The sequence below is a fragment of the Diaporthe citri genome (assembly GCF_014595645.1).
Source record: "Diaporthe citri strain NFHF-8-4 chromosome Unknown scaffold_2, whole genome shotgun sequence".
In the NCBI taxonomy this organism is placed as follows: domain Eukaryota; kingdom Fungi; phylum Ascomycota; class Sordariomycetes; order Diaporthales; family Diaporthaceae; genus Diaporthe; species Diaporthe citri.
In genome coordinates, this window is record NW_025064847.1 from 2,853,940 (window position 1) to 2,876,127 (window position 22,188).

Sequence of the window (22,188 nt, forward strand, 5' to 3'; positions counted from 1 at the left end):
ACTTTATAAAAATATATTATTATAAAGCTTTTTAATTAATAAATATAATAAATAATATAAGTTAAAGTAAAATTAATTAAATTAATTATTTATTTTTATTTATTTATTTATAAAAAGTTTTTATAACTTTAAAAATTATATTTTTTAAGTATATTAAGAAATTAAACCTTAAACCTTTAAAAATAGCTATAACTTAAGGTAATAAGATTTTTAATTATTAAATTTTAATTATTATATTATAATTATAAATATGTTATAAAGGAATAGCAGCATTAAGCATAATAAGCATGATAAGTAATTAGCATTAAAACACTAGCAAGAAAGGGTTATATATAGCAATACGTAATTACTCTTAAATAATTTATAATTAAAGGGAGGTTTTATAACTTATAACTACAACCTTCCTTCTTTTAATATAATTAATTTAAATATAATTAATTTATTATTAATAAACATATATTAACCTAGCTAATATTAATTAATAATTACTTATAAATAATTATAAATAATAAAATAAGCTAATAATAAATTTATATTATTATTAATTAAGCGGCAATTATTAATAATAAGAATTATTATAATTAAGTTATAATATTTATATTAAATAATTAATATTAATATTATAAAAATAAGCAATTATTAATAATAAAACCTTACTTAATTAAGTATTAATAGCTATGTTATAATTAAAATTAATAAAAAAAAATTAATAATGCTTTAATTTTTTTATTATAAAAATTTAATTTATTAATTAATAAATCCTTAATAATATCTTAAATTTATTAATTATATAATGCATTTTATTATATAATTAATATTAAAAGTGCCTTTAATTATTTTATTTTAATATAAATAATAATTTATATTTACTTAAGTTAATAAACATTCTTTAATAAACACTCTTTTATTGCATAATTAATACTTCTTTTCTATGCTTTAAAATAATCTTAATATATTCCCTTAATTAACTTCTTTCTTTTTCCCTATATATAAATTACTTAAACATTTTAATAGCTTAATAAAATAGCTAAATTTAATAATAATGCTAAAAAAATACCTTTAAATATTAATAATACTTTTATATAAAAACTTTAATTATTTTTTAATTTTAATAAAAGATTTTAAAGCTAATAAATTAATTTTAACTATTAAGATAAATTAATAATAAAAGTAAATAGCATAATTAATTAAGTAAATGCTATTATTTTTAAATTTATAAAGGAAATAATAAAATATTAAGATATAAATAATAATTTACTTTAATACTTTATAAAAAACTTTACTTTTTAAAATATAATAATATTTAAAAAGTTAATTATTATTTAAAACTTTAAGAAATTCCTTTAAAAGAAAAAAGTTAATATTAAAGAAAATATTAATAAGCAATATATTAACTTAAAAGTATTACTTATATATAATAAATATCCTTTATAATAAAAAAAGAAACTATATAAGGCAGCTAATATATATAAACTTTCTAAGTTTTATATTTAATGGCTTTAATTTTAAAAGTTAATAATAATAAATACTTAAAAAATACTTATTATTTAAAAAATTTAAAAAACTTTAGCTCTTAATATAATTTTATTATTTATAGCTTTTACTTTTTTTCCTTAAAACCTAAAGTAATTAATTTCCTTTATTAAAAGTAATAAAAAATCTTAAAAATTATAACCTTTTTATTTTTAATTATTTATAAAATTAAGGTAAAACTTTATTTAATTAACTTTCTTATAATAAGTATTATAATTATTATCTTATAAAAAGAAAACCCTTAATTAATTAAATATAAGGGCTTTCTTAAAATATTAAGAAATATTATCTTAATAAAGATTAAATTTATTAAAATATTTAAAAACTTTATAATTTAAGGAATAATTTATAAGCATTTTCTTTAAAAAGTTAATAAAAACTTTATACTTAATATTATTACTTACGATAATATTTAAACCTTTATAATTATATAATTTATATTAAAACCTACCCCTTTAAGAAATAATAAATAATATTTTTAATGTTAATAATAATATATAATTTAATAAAATATAAAATAAAAATAAAAATTAAGGCAGTAAATTATATATTTTATTAAATAATAAAATAAAGATTTTCTTTAATATTTGCTAAATAATAAATATTAAACTTAAATAATTTTATGCAATATTTCCTTTAATTTTAAATAATTATGCTAAAATTTACTATATTTATTATATTAATATAAGGTCCTTTATTTATAATATATATTTAAAGCTTAAAGCTTATTTTAATATAAAGGTTAATTATTAATAATACTTTTATAATTAAACCTTAATTATATTTAATAAAATATATATTAACTTAAAAAATATTAATAAGCACCCTTAAAAAGTTTTTATTATAATATTTAATAAATTATAACTATATTAATAAGCATTTAATATATTTTATTAAGGGGATAACTTTTTGCAAATAATAGTTATTTATACTTATATAAGCATATTAAAATTATAATATGCATTTTTTAATCTTAAGTATTTATATAAATTATTATTTTTAAAATTAAGATTATCTTTTAAACTTAATTTTTAATTTAACGTTAATTAATATTATAATAAAGATAATTATTGGTTTGGCTTTTATATGGTTGGTAATAAATAAATAAAGTATATAATTAATTTAGTTATGATATAAAGGGTAGGTTATAGCAAAGCTATAGCCTTTCCTTATTTAATTATAAGCTAGCTATAATGGTTTATATACAAAGTATATAATTGCTAGTTAGCAGCTAGCTAATACTAGCTAGCAGTTATTATTAATAAAACTAATTTAAACCTTATACCTTTAAATTTATGCATTACTTATAACACACTTATTATATAAGCATATTGTATATAATACTTATATATATTATTCCCACACTAGCAGTTTTTTATATATATATATAAATACTTTAAAATTATGCTTTTCCTTTAAATTATTACTTAGTTAATTAAATTACTTAATTAACATAAATATCTTATTTTTTAAAGGGCTATAATAAGTTAAATACCTTATAATTATTGCTTTAATAAGTTAAGTATAAGTATTTAAATATAAATGTTTAAGTGCAAGTATATTTAAGTATAAGTATTTAAGTTACTTAAATCGCTTAATTAAATCATTAAATTGCTAACACTTTAAAGTGTTAAATTAAGCGTGTTAATTAAGTATGCAAATCGCTTAAAAGAAATATTATTTACCAATACTTTAAAGTATTTAAGCGCCTTATATTTCGTTAAGTACTTAAGGGGTCTTTAAAGAGTTATAAGCCTTAAGGGTATTACGCAAGTGCCTTAAAAGGCATTAATTATAAATAAAAGCTTCTTAAAAGTGCTAAGCAAGGGCTTCTTAAGGGTGCCAAGCAAAGACTTTTTAAAGGTGCCAAGCAAAGGCTTCTTAAGGGTGCTAAACAAGGGCTTTTTAAGGGTATTACGAGGAGGGTTAAAGATATAAAGGTAATATAATTAAAAGTTAAACATTTGCTATAAATTAATTAATCTTACTTAAAAGTTAAACATTTATTATAAATTAAATAAAATTAAGTAAAGCTTATTATTAATTTAGCTAATAATTAAGAGTATTATAAAGGGCTTTTATTATAATTTAGGCTTTGCTTATTGTAATTAATTAGTAGGCTTTAGCCTTATAAAAATAGGCTTTAGCGCAAGTATAAATAAAGAGTAAACCTTTTCCTTTATACTTTAAATATAAACCCTATTTAAATACCTTATGATAAATAATTTAAGGCTAGCCTATAATATATATTTAAAATCTTCTTATATTATAAACTTATAATATAATTATATAAAACTTAATATAGCAAGACTTAAAAAGAATAATAATAGCCTATTAAGCCCTTCCCTATTTAAAGGAACTTTTATTTTAAAAATACTTAGTAATTTAGCTAATAAAGATAAGGGTTAAGTTTATAATAAATGAAAAGGTAATTAATGCTAAAGGGGCTTAATTTTTTTATATATTTAATTAGCTAGGAACTTTCTATAATTACTTTTTGCTTTATATTAATTTTATAAAGATATTTAAGGAGTAATTAAAAAGCTTCTTAAAGAAGGTTTATCTTATGCTTAAGGATCCTTTTAAATAAAGGCATGCTAGGCTTAGCTTAATCACATTGCAGCAATGCTATGGAAAGGGGATAATAAAATTTCTTACTTAATTTAATTAATTAGCTTATATAGCAAAGACTTAAAGTTAATTAAATAAGTATAAAATATTATTAATAGCTAATAGCTTAACTTTTATAGCAAAAGCTTAGCTTAATTATAAGAAGTAGTTAAATATATTTAAGGCCTTTTACTTTACCTTATAGTAATATAAGGGCATTTTTAACGCTATAATAAAAAAAGATAATACTTAACCTTAAAATAGCAAAGTAATAAATATTAATATTATAATGGTTTTAATAAGCAAAATTAAGTATTTTATATATAATTAATTTAGCTATTATAAGCATAATTACCTTAATTATTATAAGAAAATAAGGGTGCAGCTTTTATTAATTAAAGTTAGTAAGGGAGAGGAGTTTATTTAAGGGGGCGTAAAATTTTTTCTATAAAATAAGGCTTGGAAGCAATGCTAATTTAGCGCCGGTTTAAACTTAAAGCGAATTAACTGTATACTAGCTAATTTAGCCCTATAAAAATACTTAAAATTTAAGAAATTCCTATTAATAAAGCAAATTGCTTATAATTAAGTATTAATTAATTATAAATTATATAATAAATTTATAATTTTAAAGTTTTAAATAAGGGAGCTTATATAAAAGGCTTGCATTAAAGAATTATAGGAATGCTATTAGCTTAGCCGCTAGCTTACGCTTAAATAATTATTTTTCATTAGCTTACTTTAATTAATATATTAAATTATAAGGGCTAAGATATGCTAATTATAAATAATAAGCTAAGCCTTTAGCATAATTAAAAGGCGCTAAGATATAATTAAATAGCTAAGTAAAGAGCAATATTTAATTTATAATTAAATTATAATATTCTTTATTTTTTATTATATAGCTATCCTTTAAGGCTTGCTATGAAAATTTAGAAAAGGAGGATATATTATGATTTAAGCTTTGCTTATTATAATTAATTAGTGAGCTTTAGCCTTATAAGAATAGGCTTTAGCATAAATGCAGATAGGGAGTGAACCTTCTCCTTTATACTTTGAATATAAACTTTATTTAAACACCTTACGGCAAACAACCCAAGGCTAGCTCATAACAGCTTTTAATAATTAAGAAAAGTTATAATTACTTAAAGGTATATTAAGGAAGGCTTTTTAACTAAGGCTTTTTATAATTATTATCATTAATAATTTACATTAATAAACATAATTAAAAATTAAGTATTATCGCTATAAATTAATTTTTAATGCTTAATTAAGCTTTTTAATAACTTATAACATTATTATTAACACAAAGTCCCTTAATAAAATCATTATAAATAAATAAACTTTTAAAAAATAAAATTTATCTCTTTAATATTTAATTATTTATACTTATTAAGCATGCATTAATTAATAATAATTTAACTTTTATATAGTTAATAATAAATAAATAAAGTATATAATTAATTTAATTATAATATAAAGGGTAAGTTATAATAAAGCTATAGCCTTTCCTTATTTAGCTATAAGCTAGCTATAATAATTTATGCACAAGGCATATAACTATTAGCTAATAATTAGCTGGCATTAACTAACAGCTGCTATTAATAAAACTAGTTTAAACCTTATACCTTTAAATCTATGCATTACCTGCAGCATACCCACTACATAAGCACGCTGCATATAATGCCTATATATATTATTCCCACAATAATTAAAGTATTAATAGCAATGGAAATAAAGCATATTATATTAATTGCTAATATTAAGATAATAAGCTGTTAAGCCGTGAAAAATATAGCTAAAAAGGCTTTAATTAACGCAACTTTAACCATAATAACTTTAATAATAATAGCTTTTATCCTTAATATAATTCTTATTATAATAATTAATAAAACACCTTAAAAAATAAAAAGTATTATATTTATAACAAGATTAATTATTAATCTTTAAATTATTTATTAATAAAATATTAATAATATTATAATTAATACTTTATATAAGTAAAATATATTAATTATAAGGCTATTAATATTAATTATGCTATATTTCTTATAAAATATAAAGAACTTAATATAAAAACTACCTTTAATAAAAAAGAAAATAATTATAAGAATAATATAATATATTATTAAATTATTATAAATAATACTTTTCTTTATAATCTTTTCTTAAAAAATATAATTATTAAGGAAAATAATATTAATAAAAATAAAAAGAATATAATATTTATTTTTATTTTTTTAATTTATCTTAATTAAAAAATATACTTATATTTAATTTTAAGGCATTATTTTTAATATAAGTATTATAATCTTTTTATAATAAAATATAAATAATACCTTATTTTTTAATAAAAAAAATCTTTTATTTAACTTAATATTTTATAAATAAAAAAAGCATTTATTAAATTTAGCAAGGAATTATAAGCTTTATCTTTAAAAATAATAATAATAAAAGCTATAATTAAGTTAATTATTTTTTATATTATGAAAAAATATACCCCCTTTTTATTTTATATAAGTAATATAAATAAATTATATATTTATTTATAAAATATAATAAATAAATTAATTTAATAATAATTAAATAACTTTAAAAAGATATTTTTAATTATTTAAAAATAAAGATACTTATAATACTTTTTATATACCTTTATTATATTCTTTATAAAAAAGAAATTATATTAATTATATTAATATTTTAAATATTTATTAATTAAATATTTTAATTACTTATTAAAAAATATTAAAGATTATTATAAAGTTTTATTATTATTATTAACTTTATAAGTTTTCTTTATAAAAATTTAAGTTTATTTTAAAAAATAATTATAACTTTAATTATAAAATTATTATTAATATAATATATTTTCTTAAAAATAAGCTTATTTTTTATATTATTAATTTAATAATAATGTTTTAAGTAGCTTAATTTCTTAAGTTACTTTTAATTAAAGATATATAAAAAGTATTTTATAAATATTAAATTAATACTTATTTTAGCTCCCTTAATTAAATTCTTTATAGTATTAATATAAACTTTATATTTATTAAGTTTTAAAGAATAATATAAATAATAAGAATTACTTATAAATAAGTTTTAATAAAGGCTTATTAATTTATTAATAAAATTAAATATTATTATGCTTTTTTTTAATAAGCATTTAATATTTTATATATTAAATTAACTATTATTTATATAAAAAAGGTTATTTTTTAAATAATAATAAAGGTTATTAATAATACTTATAATCCTTAAAAAATTATACTTATATTATTTATTTTTAAAGCTTATTTATGCCTTATAAAAAACTTAGCTCTTACTTTTTTAATATAAAAATAAATTAAAATTATTAAAATAATAATAAAGTTTTTAAGAAAAATAAATATTAAATAATAAATAAATATAGCTTTTAATATTTATAATAAACTTAATATTATAAAAACTTTTATTTTATTATTATAAAATAATATAAAAATATAATAAGAAAAAAATAAATAATAAAGCTTATATAAACTTTTTATTATTAATAATTATAACCTTATATTAAATTTTTTAAATAATTTAATAATCTTTTAATTTATAATAATATAATTATATTATTATAATAAAATAAAAAATATTATAATTTAAACTTTATAGCTAAATAATAATTTATATTATATTATATATTTTAAGCTAAATCTTTTAAATATATATTTAAATATTTTAAAATTAAAATAATAAAAATAATCTTTAAAAATAAAAAATAAGTTAAAAACTTTTATTAAGATATTTTTAGCATAAATATTTATTATTTAAGCATTTTTTAATTAAATATTTATTATATAATATAAGAAAAATAATTATAAACTTATATTAAAGGTTTAATAAAATAATATAATTATTATATTTAAAGGTTTATTTAAGGAATTTAATTATAAGAAAGTATTAAACTTAATTAAATGTAATATTTTTAAGTTTATATTTTATAATAAGAAAATATATAATAATATATAACTCTTTAAATCTTAAATAATATATAAAGTTAAGAGTAAGATTAAATAACCTTATAAAAAGTTATAACTTATAATAATTAATTATAATAATTATAATAAGAAAAACTTTTTTACTTAATTCCTTATTATTTAATAATTAAATTAATAACTTTTCATTATTTTAATATTATTTCTTCTTTAATAAAGAATATATATTAAGCTTTAAAATATTATTTAAGCTTATTTATAATTAAAGTTAAAGCTTAAATATATAATATTTATAAGGTTATTATTAAAAATTTAAAATAAATATGCTTTTAATATTATTATATATATTATTAAACTTTTATATAATATTATTAAGTTTAATATATATTAATAAATAATATATTATAAATATTATTATAAGGAATTAAATATAATTATTTTTATTTATAACTTATATTTCCTTATTTTAAATAATAATATAAATAAATAATACTTACTTTATTATTATTTTAATATTCTTAATAATAAAAAAAGATAAAATTAAGAAAATAAATATTTAATGTAAGTTAAAAATAATACTTATTTTTAAAATAATACTTAACTTTAATAATATAAAGATTATTATTATAAAGAATAATATTATTAATATATATTAAAAGAGTTAAGGCATAAAAATTACCTTTATTTAAATTACCTTTCTTAATTAAAAATAATAATATGCTAAGTAATAAGCTTATAATGCTTACTTAACTTTTATTTATTAATTAAAAGCTGTATTTAACTTATTTATAGCTATTTAAATTATTAATTTAAGCAAAGAAAATTATATTAAGCTTAATAAAAAACTTTAATAATAAGCTAATTATCTTAAATATAATATATAATATATATTACTTAACTTAATTATAATTAAATTACTTATTTTTATTAATAATTCTTTTATTAATAATTAAAATCTTAGCTTTTAAATTAACTTTATTATTATTTTTATTAATAAAACTTAAGGCGAAAACTTTATAAAATTAAATATTTATAATAATATTATTTATTAATCTTTTATTAAATATAAAAAAGTTATTAAAAGCATTTTAGCTTTTAAGATTTATAATATAATTTATAGCTTTAATATAAATATTATTTTAATAATTATTTTATATTAAAGTATTATTTATTTTAATATTAATATTATTTCTTTTACAATTTATATAAATTTATACTTTTTATATAAATACTTAATTAAGCTTAATATAATTAAAGAAAAATACCTTATAATTAATTTAATAGCATTTTAATAATTATATAAAAAATATAAAATTTTTAAGATTTAATGAATTATTAATAATTATAACTTAATAAATGCCTTTATAAAAATATATTAAATAAAACTTTTAAGCAACTTATAAATATTAATAAAATTATAATTAAGATATAAAGCTATATTAATTAAAAATAATTATTTACTTAAATAAATAAGAAAAGCTAAATTAAAATTTAAACTTAAAATTATTATTCTTATTTATATAATAATTAATAACTAAAGGTTGCATTAACTTTATATATAATATAAAGTAAAAACATTATATTATTATTATATTATTTAATAAGTTATAAATATAATATTATTTCTTATTTTTAAGATTAAAGAAATATATTATTATAAAAATTAATAAAGAAAAGTAATAAATTAACTTAGTTATAATAAAATTATAAAGAAAAGATTGCTAAAATAATTTAATTTTTATATTTATTAGCAAAAAATATATTAAATTAATAAAAGTTTAATTTCCTTTTATTAATTGCTTATAAATTACCTTATAAAATAATATAATTAATTAACTTTTAATTATATCCCTTTTAAAAATAATACCTTATATTTAAGATTTTAATAATAATGCTTATATATTGGGAATTTTACTTTTAAGGGTAATAATGTAAGCTATTTCCCTTATAAATACTTAAGTTGCTAGCTTATATAATATATTTAATAAACGTTCTTAATTAAATTTTACAGTTTAATATTTATATATTAATTTTATATATATTTTTATTTATTAACTTAATTAATATTAAATAATTTCTTAATAATCCCTTATATTTAACTTTTTTCTTTTATTTAAATACCATATTTATTAACCTTTATAACTTATTTTATTTATTATTTCTTTATAATTAATTAATTTTTATTTAATTATAAAGATTAAATATAATTAAACTTAAGTTAAATTAAATTAAGGCATATTATAAGTTAAAAATTAAATAATAATATTATTAATTTAAGGGTTTAATTTAATCCTTTTTTAACTTAAGTATTATAAATAATAAAAGCATAAATTTATAAAATATATTATAAATAAAATATTTATATAATAAAAGTAATAATTTTTATTTTATTAATTAGCGTAATTAAAATAATTTATTATATATAATTATTAAAATAACCTTTATTTATTAATTATATATTTTAATAAAATAATTAACCTTTAACCCTTTAATAATAACTTAAGCTTTTTTATATGCTTGCCTTTTATAAGCACTTAATATAATTAAATAAGCATATACTTTTAATTAATTTAATTAATTAATAAATTTAAACTTAGCAGTTTTAAGTTTAATTTAACTTTTGTTTTATATACTTTTTAAAAGCATATATTAATTACTTAATTAAAGATTACTAGTATAATTATAAACATATTATAAGGAAATAATAACATTAAATATAATAAGCATTATAAGTAATTAACATTAAAGCATTAGCAAGCAAGGATTATATATAATAATATATAATTACCCTTAAATAGTTTATAGCTAAAGGGAGGTTTTACAGCTTATAATTGCAACCCTTTTTCCTTTAATATAGCTAATTTAAATATAACTAATCTGCTATTAACAAATATACATTAACCCAGCCAATATATATTATATTAAAAAGCATATACTTTAATTAAATTAAAAATTTAAGATACTTATAAATTTAATAATAAAAATAAGAAAGAAAAAAGTAGCTTATTTTTTACATTATATCTTAAATATATTATAATAATATAAGTTTAGTTAAGAAAAGGATAAATTATAAGCTGTGATTAGTTGGAGATTGTTATGTCCTTTATGGGGCGTTGTAGCGACATGGATAATCTTTTCCAGGTCGCCCTATACAAACACCCTCCAGTGTCACCGTACATCCATGCAACCCACGAACTGAGGTTGCATTCGTCAAGTCAACCAATCCACCGTGACATCAGGGTCTGCCTGCGCTGTCAAGATAGGAGGATCTGGGCTTGATGAAACATTGCCATCTATGTCAATTATCTGTCCCATCTGTGGACGCGCAAACAGGTGGCATTGAGTTTACAAGCCCAATTTGCCAATTTTCTTTGAATCTGAACATCCCGTGTGCATTTGCCTGATTGTCCTCCCTGCTCCACTTGAGCTGGTGTTGGTGTGATTGATGTCTCGATATCAGCCCACATAATCGCATTATCCCGCCACCAGGCTCATCTCCAGCCCGTGCCTGATAGCTTGTATGCGGGTCGTCCATGGACCTATTGCTGTTGACCATCACTGAAGGATGAGTTCAGCGGCATACCTAGGTAGACAAAGGCTTTGTTGAGGCTCAAGAGGATACAGACAAACCCAAGCGCTCTTCCAGACCAACCTGAGGAACGTCCCAGGTTTGCATATCACAACAGACGTCGAAAACCTGGCATTCGGTCCTCGTCACATTGAATCCTTGCCATAAGATGCAATGAACAAGCCCCCGGAATAAAATGTGCGAACGTATGGATCGATCATCAACTTGTGATCCGCATCATCTGGGAAGACTAAACATGATTGAATCACAGGTCTTTCGCTTTCAGCTGTGACGTGCTGATTACTCGACATCCTCAAATCTTAGTGCCTCTTTCAGAACATTGACGGTCACTATCTGGACAGCTTGTAGTTGAAATTACGAAGTCAATTGTCCATCGCAACGGTGTTGAATCCAATGGCCTTTGTCGACTTCACAGCTTCTCCATTGTCTGCAATAAACCGCACAAATAACCCGAACATTGTACATGGACTGCATGGCAGATAATAGCCTTGTTCCCTGGCAAAATGATAACTCCCACAAATTAGCGAGTTCTCATGAGCTATCAGTATCACTTACTACATCTCCAAAACTCACCATACCTCTCCAACACCAACCATCGAGCTTCCACATACAGAAGAAACAAACATTGACTAAACCCAAGCGAAATCAACATGTGTCTCGAAGTGAAGTATCGCTGCATTTGTGGCGTGGTGGCCCGCACTCAGCGGATCGCATGTATCGCTTCTATCGCTCATCCTCACGGGAGACCCACCAGCTGCAGCTGCACGACATGGCCCTCCCCCGAGAAGAGTGGGCTGAGCGGCAGGGCGTGTGCCCCCAGGTAGGGTGCCCTCAGAACGAGGGGACGTCTACCGCAGAGGCAGGGGCTCTGGCTGCTAAATGCCCCGGCTGCTCAGCTCTGATCGTTCAGGGAGAACCCCCTGCGGATTTGGCTACCAACGACGCCAAGTTCCTTAACCATAGCCTCTGGGACACGCATAATTGCAACGTGGAGAACTGCCCCTTTAATAAGGAGTCTACGGCCCGGGCTAAAGAGAACCTGGCTGCGATGATATACCGCATGCAGCAGGGCCCGGAGGATCCAGTCTTCACTCCGGAAGACGACGAGAAGATTCTTTCCCTCTCTCGTGCCGGTGACGATGCGGAGCTCATTGCGGAGACCATGGGCAGAGAGTTTGCAGATGTCCAGGGTCGCTTAGAGTATTTGGGCATACTCGAAGAAGAGGTCGTTGAGTAGAGATGTAGCTCCTTTGCGGGGTTCTATATCCCGTTGTGCGCATTCTTATCTTGTGTTAGATTTAGATTGGCCAATTGGTTAGGATAGCTTACTGTAGGGAATTGTACTTACGTAAGAGTTTATCTACTTCTTGCCTCCTCCTAAGACGATGAAAATATGAGAATCTTTCCATTGAAGTTGCTGTATTTGAATAATCTATACATGTGAGATGCTGTGGCTGTAGGAACTTAGACCTAGACTTGAGATCTTTTTAACTCGTGGTTGCATTGAGTGACTATGAACCAGTATCGTTCTACTGTAGGTGAAGCACAGAAGCGACGTGTTCAAGGGTTCCGCGTTCTGAGCATATATAGCAGGGCATTACAGTATACAATACAAGAAGCTTACAAGTGCATCAGGGCCGGGTTGTCCTTTTCCGCTCTCATCCAGATGCAGCTGTTAAACTGGAACATGGTGAGCGGAAGATGCTGTCTGAAGCGCACAAAGTGGCTGCATGAGGGAAAATCATCGTCTAGGGCTCGAACATGCTGATATCTCTGGCCATGTCAGTAACGGCTCAAGGTGGCTGTCTGTTACTACCAACACGCACAAGCACACGTAGCATCAGAACCTTGGGGCATGAGAGCATTTCCTATTTGAGTGAGGCCATCTCAGCGTATTGCGATATCCGACTCGCTTCCTACCACACAATTTAATACTTTGTGCCCTCCTGGTGGAGAGACAGACTCCTCCCAATGAGATTCCAAATGACCGAAATGGATTGGCTCTTCTCATCGTCTCAGCCATTGCAAGAAAAAGACCCCTGAGGATCGGCAAGGATATGAGCACCGATGACGTCTGTGAATATGTCAGTACGGATTTTCTATCCCTGGCAGCTGAGGGTGGTCATCAAACAGGGCTTTGAAAAGGACTCTGGTCTATTTGCTTCTCATGCAATAAATGAAAGATATCTTTCACTGGGGACACCTCTACAAAGGACTTACCACCTCCATCGGTTCCGGGGCCGCAGACCAAATCAAAGATCCCGCCCTTTTCGCACATGTTTAGGGCTTGTGCAATGAAGCAGATGCAGACGTCCTGTCGAACGTAAGGTTAGCTGTCACTATTCTGTATTGGTGTTCATGTCTGTCATTTCAATGGAATAAATTGTGATTGAGTATGCGCAAAGAAAAGCCAAGAGCAATGTTCCGTCGAAACACATACATGGGAGATAAAGCCTTCGTCTTTTCCGTCAGGGACCTCGGTGATCTCCCACTTCCACATGAAAGCATGTTTGATAGGTTGATCCCGTATGCAAAGATTGACCTGTGAATCAATCAGCTGAAAAGTGCAATACAAACAGCGTCCAGCTGCATTATTTACCTTCAAACCGAGTGGCTCCAATCCCACATTGTTCTTGCACCACTGTTCATCATAAGCCTGAATGATAGACTCGTTTGTGCCCAAATCCTTCCACAGTTCGCCTTTCTTGAAGCAGCCGTAAGAATCAGTCGCCCTTCCTGTCGAGTTGGTGGAGTCGGTGGAGTTGGGTGGCATGGCAGCAGCAAGTAGGATCACTTGCGCAATGACAAAGATGGTACTGAGCTTGATCGTCATCTTGGTGACAGAAAGGAGTGTTCTGGTGAGCGATCCTATGGACATGAAATGTCTGCTGGAGGAGTGGGGGGGGGGGGAGGAGTTTAGGGAAGACTGAGGTTGCCTGGCAATCAGAGAAGTTTTTGAAAGGTCTTCGAATGGCTTTGTGGGAACAAGAAGTGAAGTTGAGGTCAGGTGCTGCTGCTCATGGATGATTCGTATCGCGGGACTGAAGTGAATTAGAACCTGGCGCTGCACGAAAACGGTGGGCTTCGCCTCAGGAATCACTCCAATGAAATGGCATGGAAAGGTCCGTTTGTCACTGTTATTCGCAATGGCCAAACACGGAGTACAGACGATGTGTAGGAAAAGGAAAACATGTTCGTGTTTGTGGCAGTGAAAGTTGTGGCTATCGTCTTACCTCGAGCCTCAAAAGCGTCTAGATCTACTTTCCAGAGCGGACACGGATTTGTACTGCGGAAGGAAAGAGCTCAAGTCCTTACAGCCACAAAAACTGTCAAGGAGCTGCTCAGGTGGATGCAGTGACCAGCATCAATTCAGGAAGGTCCACCTTGGCTTTGGTCAAACCTATTCGAAACTTCATGTTGCTGGTTTCCACTGCAAGCACAGACACTTGAATACAGACCATGGGTCTAGAATATATATATTCTCTCATTTTTCTTCCTTACTCCCCATTTAATTGGTTTCCCTGTTTGAGCCACAAATTCCGGGTAGAAGTATCCATATATATGGCTGACTGACCCGGTGCCATAAAATTGCATTTGAGCTCCAAGATATTGGTCTTCCCCTCAAAAGAACCAGACGGCGGCATACGTGAGATAGAATAATCCCAGCTCATCTTTTTAGCAAGACGCATCGATACGATCAGGCGTTGGGGCCTGCAGACCGATATCTGAAGGCACATTCACTGGACAAACCACTTCCGTAAAGATGCAAAGGCTCACTTCCTTCAACGTTTTCTCAGATCTGACTATCGGAGTCGATACTCGAGCGTCACCAATGTCACCAGATCAGCTCTGCATATTCCAGACCGCCGTGCCATGTCGTCGTCAGCTGTCAGCAAGAGACGAACTCTATTTGTGATGTCGGGGCTGGGATGAGCCAATAAGGAAAGCGGTCAATGACCTCACAATTACGGACCAGGTTCTGCCCACAGTGGCAGCCGATGCTAAATTTGGACTGCTGTGGACGGCGACACTCATCCCTTCCACAACATCCAGGGCGTGATAGTTACAGATCTACTAAACTTGGACCTGGGCATCTGGGACGATTCTGCATCCACACAGTCACCTTTGAGGCTCACGTCTCTCCGCGCATATGCGTCTCGCGACCGTCTTTAAGCCACGGTCGTTTCAGCTCCCTCCAAGACGGCCTTGGCCTCTCAGCGCACATCCCAGACGAGTAAAAGCAGCCTACAAAGTGCTTCCTATCTCAGCAAACTATCATAGGTCCCTATCGACCATGGCGTCCCTCTCGAACCGCTGCAGCGAAAGTAAGAGCCCCTACGTTCGCGCCCACAAGGACAATCCAACCGCCTGGCAATTATGGACGCCCGAGACCCTCGACCTTGCAAAGCGTCACAACAAACTGCTCTTCGTGAGCATCGGATATAGTGCCTGTCACTGGTGCCATGTCATGGCGCACGAGAGCTTTGACAACCCCGGAATCGCTCTCCTGCTCAATGAGAAATTCATACCTGTGAAGATCGATCGGGAAGAACGTCCTGATATCGACAGGCAGTACATGGACTTTGTAACGGCGACCACTGGTCATGGCGGGTGGCCCTTGAACGTCTTTGTTACCCCAGACCTGGAACCAATCTTCGGAGGGACGTATTGGCCTGGACCTGGGGCTGACGATATCGGAAGTATGAACTTTGAAGATGTCTTGATTATGGTGGGCAGGATGTGGGCAGAGAACGAGGCCAAGGTGAGGGACAGTGGGAAGCAGATCACCGAAGCCCTGCGGAGGTTTGCGAACCAGTCGAAGGCCGAGGAGGATGAACAAGACGACAATGACGCGAGCTTGGAGCTCCTCACCCAGTCGTATCAGCACTACAAGGCGCAATTCGACAAGATCCACGGTGGCTTCGACCATGCACCAAAGTTTCCTACCCCTGGAAACCTGACACATCTCATTCGCCTGGGAGCGTATGGCAAAGAAATAAAAGACGCCTTGGGTGAAGATGCATGCACTGATGCCAAGGACATGGTGTCTCACACCCTGCGGCGCATGGCAATGGGAGGTATCAAGGACCAAGTTGGCAATGGCTTTGCTCGCTACTCAGTCACCGAAGACTGGTCGCTTCCTCACTTCGAGAAGATGCTTTATGATAATTCCCAACTGCTGCCCCTCTACCTCGACGCCTTCTTGTCGAACGGCGAGGACATCTTTTTTGATACCGTCCACGATATTGCGAAATATCTTACCAGTCCTCCCATAAACTCAGAGCAAGGGGGCATTCATGCGAGCGAAGACGCGGATTCGGCACCTTCGACAGCTGAGCAGCAGAAAAAGGAAGGCGCCTTTTACGTTTGGGATTATGACGAACTGGACGCTCTGCTGGAGAAGGATGAGTTACTGCTCTGTGCGCAATACTGGAATATTAAACCCAATGGAAATGTCGACAGCCAGCACGATATTCAGGGTGAGTTGACAGGCATGAACACGTTGTGTGTACAAATGAGCACAGAGGACCTGGCCAAATCTGTCAGCAAGACCACGGAGCAAGTCGAGGAGGTTATAAACCGGGTGCGTGCAAAAATGCTCAAATACCGCACTGAGCACCGACCCCGTCCCGCACTGGACGACAAGATCGTTACAGCATGGAACGGCATGGCGATAGGGGGCCTTGCACGAACCAGCGCAGCGCTCGGAGCCGCCGGGAAAGCCGACGATGCAAAGACCTACCTTGGCGCGGCCGAAAAAGCGGCGAGCTTCATCCGCGAGCACCTCTTCAGCCCAGCGACCAACACGCTGCGGCGTGTGTACCGCGAAGGTCCCGGTGATACCCCGGGTTTCGCGGACGACTACGCATACCTGATATCGGGCCTGATCGACCTGTACGAGGCGACATTCGACGACGCACACCTCGAGTGGGCCGATGCGCTCCAGCAGACGCAGGTCCGGCTGTTCTGGGACACTGAGGGCTATGGCTTCTTCTCCACCCCCGCAGACCAATCCGACATCCTGGTGCGCTCCAAGGACGCTGCGGACAACGCGGAGCCGGGTACCAACGGCGTGAGCGCCGGGAACCTCCTCAGGCTGGGCTCATTGCTTGATGATGCAGCGTACGGGGAGATGGGCAGGCAGACGATCGCCGCATTTGGGCCGGATATGCGGAAACAGCCTGCTGCGTACTCGGGTCTGTTGGGTGCCGCCGCCGCGGCTCGTGTGGGGCTGAAGGGTGTGGTGCTGGCCGGGGAGGGCGAGGTTGTCAGTGCGGCTATCAAGAGGTTACATGGGACTGTGAGGCCCGGTTGGACGGTGCTGCGTGTTGGCGGTAGTGCAAAGTGTGAGTGGTTGAAGAGCAGGAATCAGCTGTTGAAGGACTTGGATGTGACAAAGGAGGTGGTACAGCTCTGCGAAGGCAAGACCTGCCGCATCCTGAGTGCCGAAGAGGTTAATACCATGGCATCGTGAGCAGGTAGCATCGTCCTGGAGTTCTAATCTGGCCACTTAAATATCGATTCCTGCCTGTTGGGACAAACATACGTAGGATGTCATCAACGCACTTCAAACCTCTTATTCGCGGAGAGAATACCACACTCTAGATCTGCATAGGGTTGTCTTCAACGGCTTAACCTTTAGCACTCGAGTGTCACTCGAAACGACATTGACCTTGTGACATGGTACGCTTTGTGTCATTGGAAGTCAGGTTGCACTACATTTTGCTGCAACCTAAAACAGTCTATATACATAATGCCCCATCGAGCAACGTTACCTGACGTTACCTGTCTGTCTTGTACGAGCTTCATCATAATAAGCCAAGATAATGTCGTGACTTGAAATGCGAAATGCAATTTACTTGATATATGTCAACGCTAAAAATGAGTAAATAAAGAAATGATGCAATTGAGAAGAGGCGAACACCTAGTGGTAGAAAAAAGAAGAATGAAAAGGAAAAACTTTTAGGTGAAGCAGCTGCCGTGTGCACTACACACAGCAAAGTAGGATATAGATGAGAGTAGTGATTCAAGCGACTCGTGGCGGTTCGCCGGTCGTGAAGCTTCATCACCTCTCAACCTTAACTGCCTTTGTGCAACTCTTCCAGGTCTGCTTCAGCCACTAGTCTATCCTTTGTCTTCGAGTTCCTTCTACTCGCGGCTGAGCTCTTCCTAATCCTTGCGTTTTGGACGCTTAGAACCGGCGGCGCCGATGACCTCCGGGGTTTGTGCCAACCCTCCGTCACCACGGGGGTTTTGACAGCAGCTACCAGCTGATTGTCTTGCTCCGGCTGGGGAGCTTGCTCCGGCTCATTGCAGGGGAGTTCTTCGTACATGGGTTGCGAGATACTAGCAAAGTCCTCGTTAGTAAAGTACTCAGCTAACATGGTATTGATTTCCTCTGTAGAATACTCTGCACCCTCCCCGAGACCACCGACACCGTTTGTATAGAGCTGGAGCTGAGCGCCCTCTGTCGGACGCGACGGCAGTATATCCCCAGGGGACGGGGGTAGTGGCGCATCAGTGGGAATACTTTTGTTGTTGAATATCTGTGAGAGAGATGTTGGTGAGTGCATTCGATGCGGGAGAGGGCCTTGGCAAATTATGGCACCACTGTTCCAGCCGGAGGCGGGGATGGGTATTCTGGGTGGCACTATCCGAGGTTTCTTGGGAGCAGGTTCGGGTGCAGGATCTCGCTGTCCCTGGTTATTATAAGTGTACACTTGAGGGCCATTGTAGTCTTCGTGCCAACGTTTGTTCGTCACCTTGTGGCTCTCGCGAATCTGCTCGAGACGATAGTAAAGCCTATCATGATCTGAAGGTTTATATCTCGGTCGAGCTTCAGGCAACGGGTAAGCGCGCTTGAAATTTCTCCAGTGTTGACGCGCCTGGTCGGCCCACTGTAGGCACGCCTCGCGTTCGGCGGCGTTCAGGGCCGGAGGGAAATATGACTCTTTCGCGAGCTGGCCCGCGGGAAGGAAAGCGACATTGGTCTCGGCCAGGAGTGAGGGGAGGTTGCAGAAGTTTTCCAGGCAGTAGAGATGGACATAAGCGGCATTGTGGTAAGGGTCAAGTACTTCGTTCCGGGGGTCGAGGAACTCGGAAATGCATACTCGAATCTGTCCAGGCCTTATAGTCCCATCAATAGGGCATTTCGCAAACCTGCATCTAGTGCTCTCAAGCCCACGCGGATGGCGATGACCGGTAAGTGCGGCTTGCTTCTCTACCCTGAACATGAATAAGCGAGACTTGCGGACGGCGTGGAAGATGTACTCGTCAAATTGATGTGCAGAAAAATTTGAATCGGGTTTGAGCTCTACACCACTGTAAGCCGAGAGGACGCGGTTGGTGGCGGGGTGCCTCACGGGTGAAAGGCGGCGTATTTTGTAGTAGTAATCATTAGCCATATTCATATCATCGCTGCCATCGGCTCTACGATTCGGGACATAACCGCTCGCGGTTGGTTCATGTTTTGTGTCTAGGAAAGGACGAATATGTTGGGGTATGGGCACGAATACCCCATCCGGGATCCTGGTGTGCGTAAAGGGGCCAACTGTTTCCTCGGGAATGTATATGCTCTGTCCAGCAGGAGCTTGTGAGTTGGTGTTTCGGTATTGGGGCGCTGAAACGTGCATCTTCTCAGCGTTCGTTCACAAGAGCTCGGTACAAGCTTTTGATGCAAGCGACGGATTTTGTGAGCCGAAGAGGTGTGGGAACAGATAGTCTTGTAAGGGGTGAATGGAGACAAGCAACTGCTAAACAATGCCCAGAGGAGTGCGCCTGGCACATTTATGCTACGAGTGGGCGTTGGAGTGGGCGTTGTTAAAGGCGAGCCGGGAGCCATTGTCGAGGAGATTGTTGTGTTTCTGGGCCGACAGAACCAATGAGGCCTCATGATATCAATTGTTCAACGGCACAAGCTTTTTCGGAGACAATCGGGGCGGGAGGCCATCAGACAAAGCACTATTTAGCGTGAAAGAAAGGTGCGATTGAATTGTGGCACAAAGCCATCGTATTTGCCCACCCCGAGCCGTAGACATCCTAAACCCATGTGGACGGCAACTGGCAGCCAGGGGCATCTGCCTCCGAGATCTCTGGCGGGAAGACACCGTCACACGGCCCAGTCGAAGACTCACCTGTTCACAATGTCAGCAAATTGTTTCCAGGTCAAGTTTGAGACAGAGTGATGGTGGAGTGGGAGGAAATCAGGAGATGTTTGATGCATTTTATCAACAGGGTAATTCAGAACAGGTCTGTGAAATGCTAAGGATTCTCATCACATTGGGCAGAGGGTAGCTGCTGTAGCTGCAAAAGATGGCTTGAACAAGGCACCTGCTTTGGCTTACCGTTCGTTATGTTTCACTCCAGGCCCTGCCTGCGGACCGCTCGACCCAGCTGGCCTGGCAGCGGTCAGTCCAAGCGACACCGAAGGGCCCAGAGTGCAGCCTCCAATCGATGGTGATGATGCTGATATGGTGGTAATGGTGGTGGTGGTGGTGGTAATGGTGGTGCCTCTGCTGATGGCGGGCGGCAAATGTTTTTGGTTGTGCTGAAGAAACGCGGCCTAGGGTGGAAGCCAGGGGGAAAAAATCAGACTCAATCGAAACATCGGCCAAGTTGACCGACCCACTACCGCGTGGAACCTCGTATCTGGGGTCGGTCTAGCCGGATCGGGAGAGCAGGGGCACGCGGAACCTGGTCTGTTGCGTGCTCAACTGGCGACAGCCGCGTCTATCTAATTCCAGCACGAGAGGCCCTGCATGAAGACGAAGATTGTCCGCAGTGTTGCGACTGGTCCTGCAGTCGGTCCAGACATGTTGTCTGCGCAGTAATCGGAAGCAGTGTAGTCGATTGACAAGATGCCATCCGAGGTTGTGCCGTTTTCCCTTCCCTTCTCTCGTATCCTGGGGTCCAATTGAAAGTGTCATGACTGTCCTAGGTGCCACCTAGGTAGTCTCGGTAGGAACTGTGTAGATGTGAAATGCGTAGACTGGGAGTACACCACCGACATGCCCATTAATAGGCCTGCACGTCCGGTCGGGACGGGCGGTACGTACCTGGGGCCGGCTCGGCTGCTTGTCTAACCCGACTTGGGCTCGCTCGCTTGCTGCCCCTGACGCTGCCAGACCAAGAGAAGCCCAAAAAGGGGACCTGGAAAGGTGACCATGGACCAGGAAAGCGCCTTGGTGAAAACCCGCCTTACGTCACGAGACATACCTGGGCAACTGCCCTGTTCTGTTCTGTTTACCTGTGCTCTGTTCGATGCTCCTGTGACTCTGCCCAACAAACGCGGGGGCATATCTACTCCGGCACTGTGCACCGTATTGCGCTGCGCTGCTCTGCGCTGCACCACAGGACCTACACCGAGACAGCCCACAGCCCACATAGCTCATCAACCGACTCGACTGTGCGTGTGTGCGGTCCAGCCTGTCCAGTCCGTCAGCCAGTCTCTATCAATCCGAGCGCTACCGAACCACGACCGCAGACACGGAC

At 32.8% G+C, this 22,188-nt stretch overlaps 4 protein-coding genes across 4 annotated transcripts; 2 read left to right on the plus strand and 2 right to left on the minus strand.

Annotated features, from left to right (window-relative positions):
* Positions 1–12,466: 12,466 nt before the first annotated feature.
* On the plus strand, positions 12,467–12,934 carry INS49_006402 (uncharacterized protein; the record flags this gene model as incomplete). The annotated part of the gene is made up of 1 exon (XM_043167174.1): positions 12,467–12,934. One exon carries the CDS (start codon positions 12,467–12,469, stop codon positions 12,932–12,934), a length of 468 nt encoding a protein of 155 aa, XP_043028318.1.
* Positions 12,935–13,712: 778 nt separating this feature from the next.
* INS49_006403 (uncharacterized protein) lies at positions 13,713–14,530 on the minus strand (the record flags this gene model as incomplete). The annotated part of the gene is made up of 4 exons (XM_043167175.1): positions 13,713–13,771; positions 13,918–14,011; positions 14,138–14,239; positions 14,297–14,530. 4 exons carry the CDS (start codon positions 14,528–14,530, stop codon positions 13,713–13,715), a joined length of 489 nt encoding a protein of 162 aa, XP_043028319.1.
* A 1,461-nt stretch (positions 14,531–15,991) lies between these two features.
* INS49_006404 (uncharacterized protein) lies at positions 15,992–18,172 on the plus strand (the record flags this gene model as incomplete). Its single annotated transcript, XM_043167176.1, has 1 exon — positions 15,992–18,172. One exon carries the CDS (start codon positions 15,992–15,994, stop codon positions 18,170–18,172), a length of 2,181 nt encoding a protein of 726 aa, XP_043028320.1.
* A 604-nt stretch (positions 18,173–18,776) lies between these two features.
* On the minus strand, positions 18,777–20,330 carry INS49_006405 (uncharacterized protein; the record flags this gene model as incomplete). Its single annotated transcript, XM_043167177.1, has 1 exon — positions 18,777–20,330. The coding sequence occupies one exon, from the start codon at positions 20,328–20,330 to the stop codon at positions 18,777–18,779; it is 1,554 nt and encodes a 517-aa protein (XP_043028321.1).
* Positions 20,331–22,188: the final 1,858 nt, after the last annotated feature.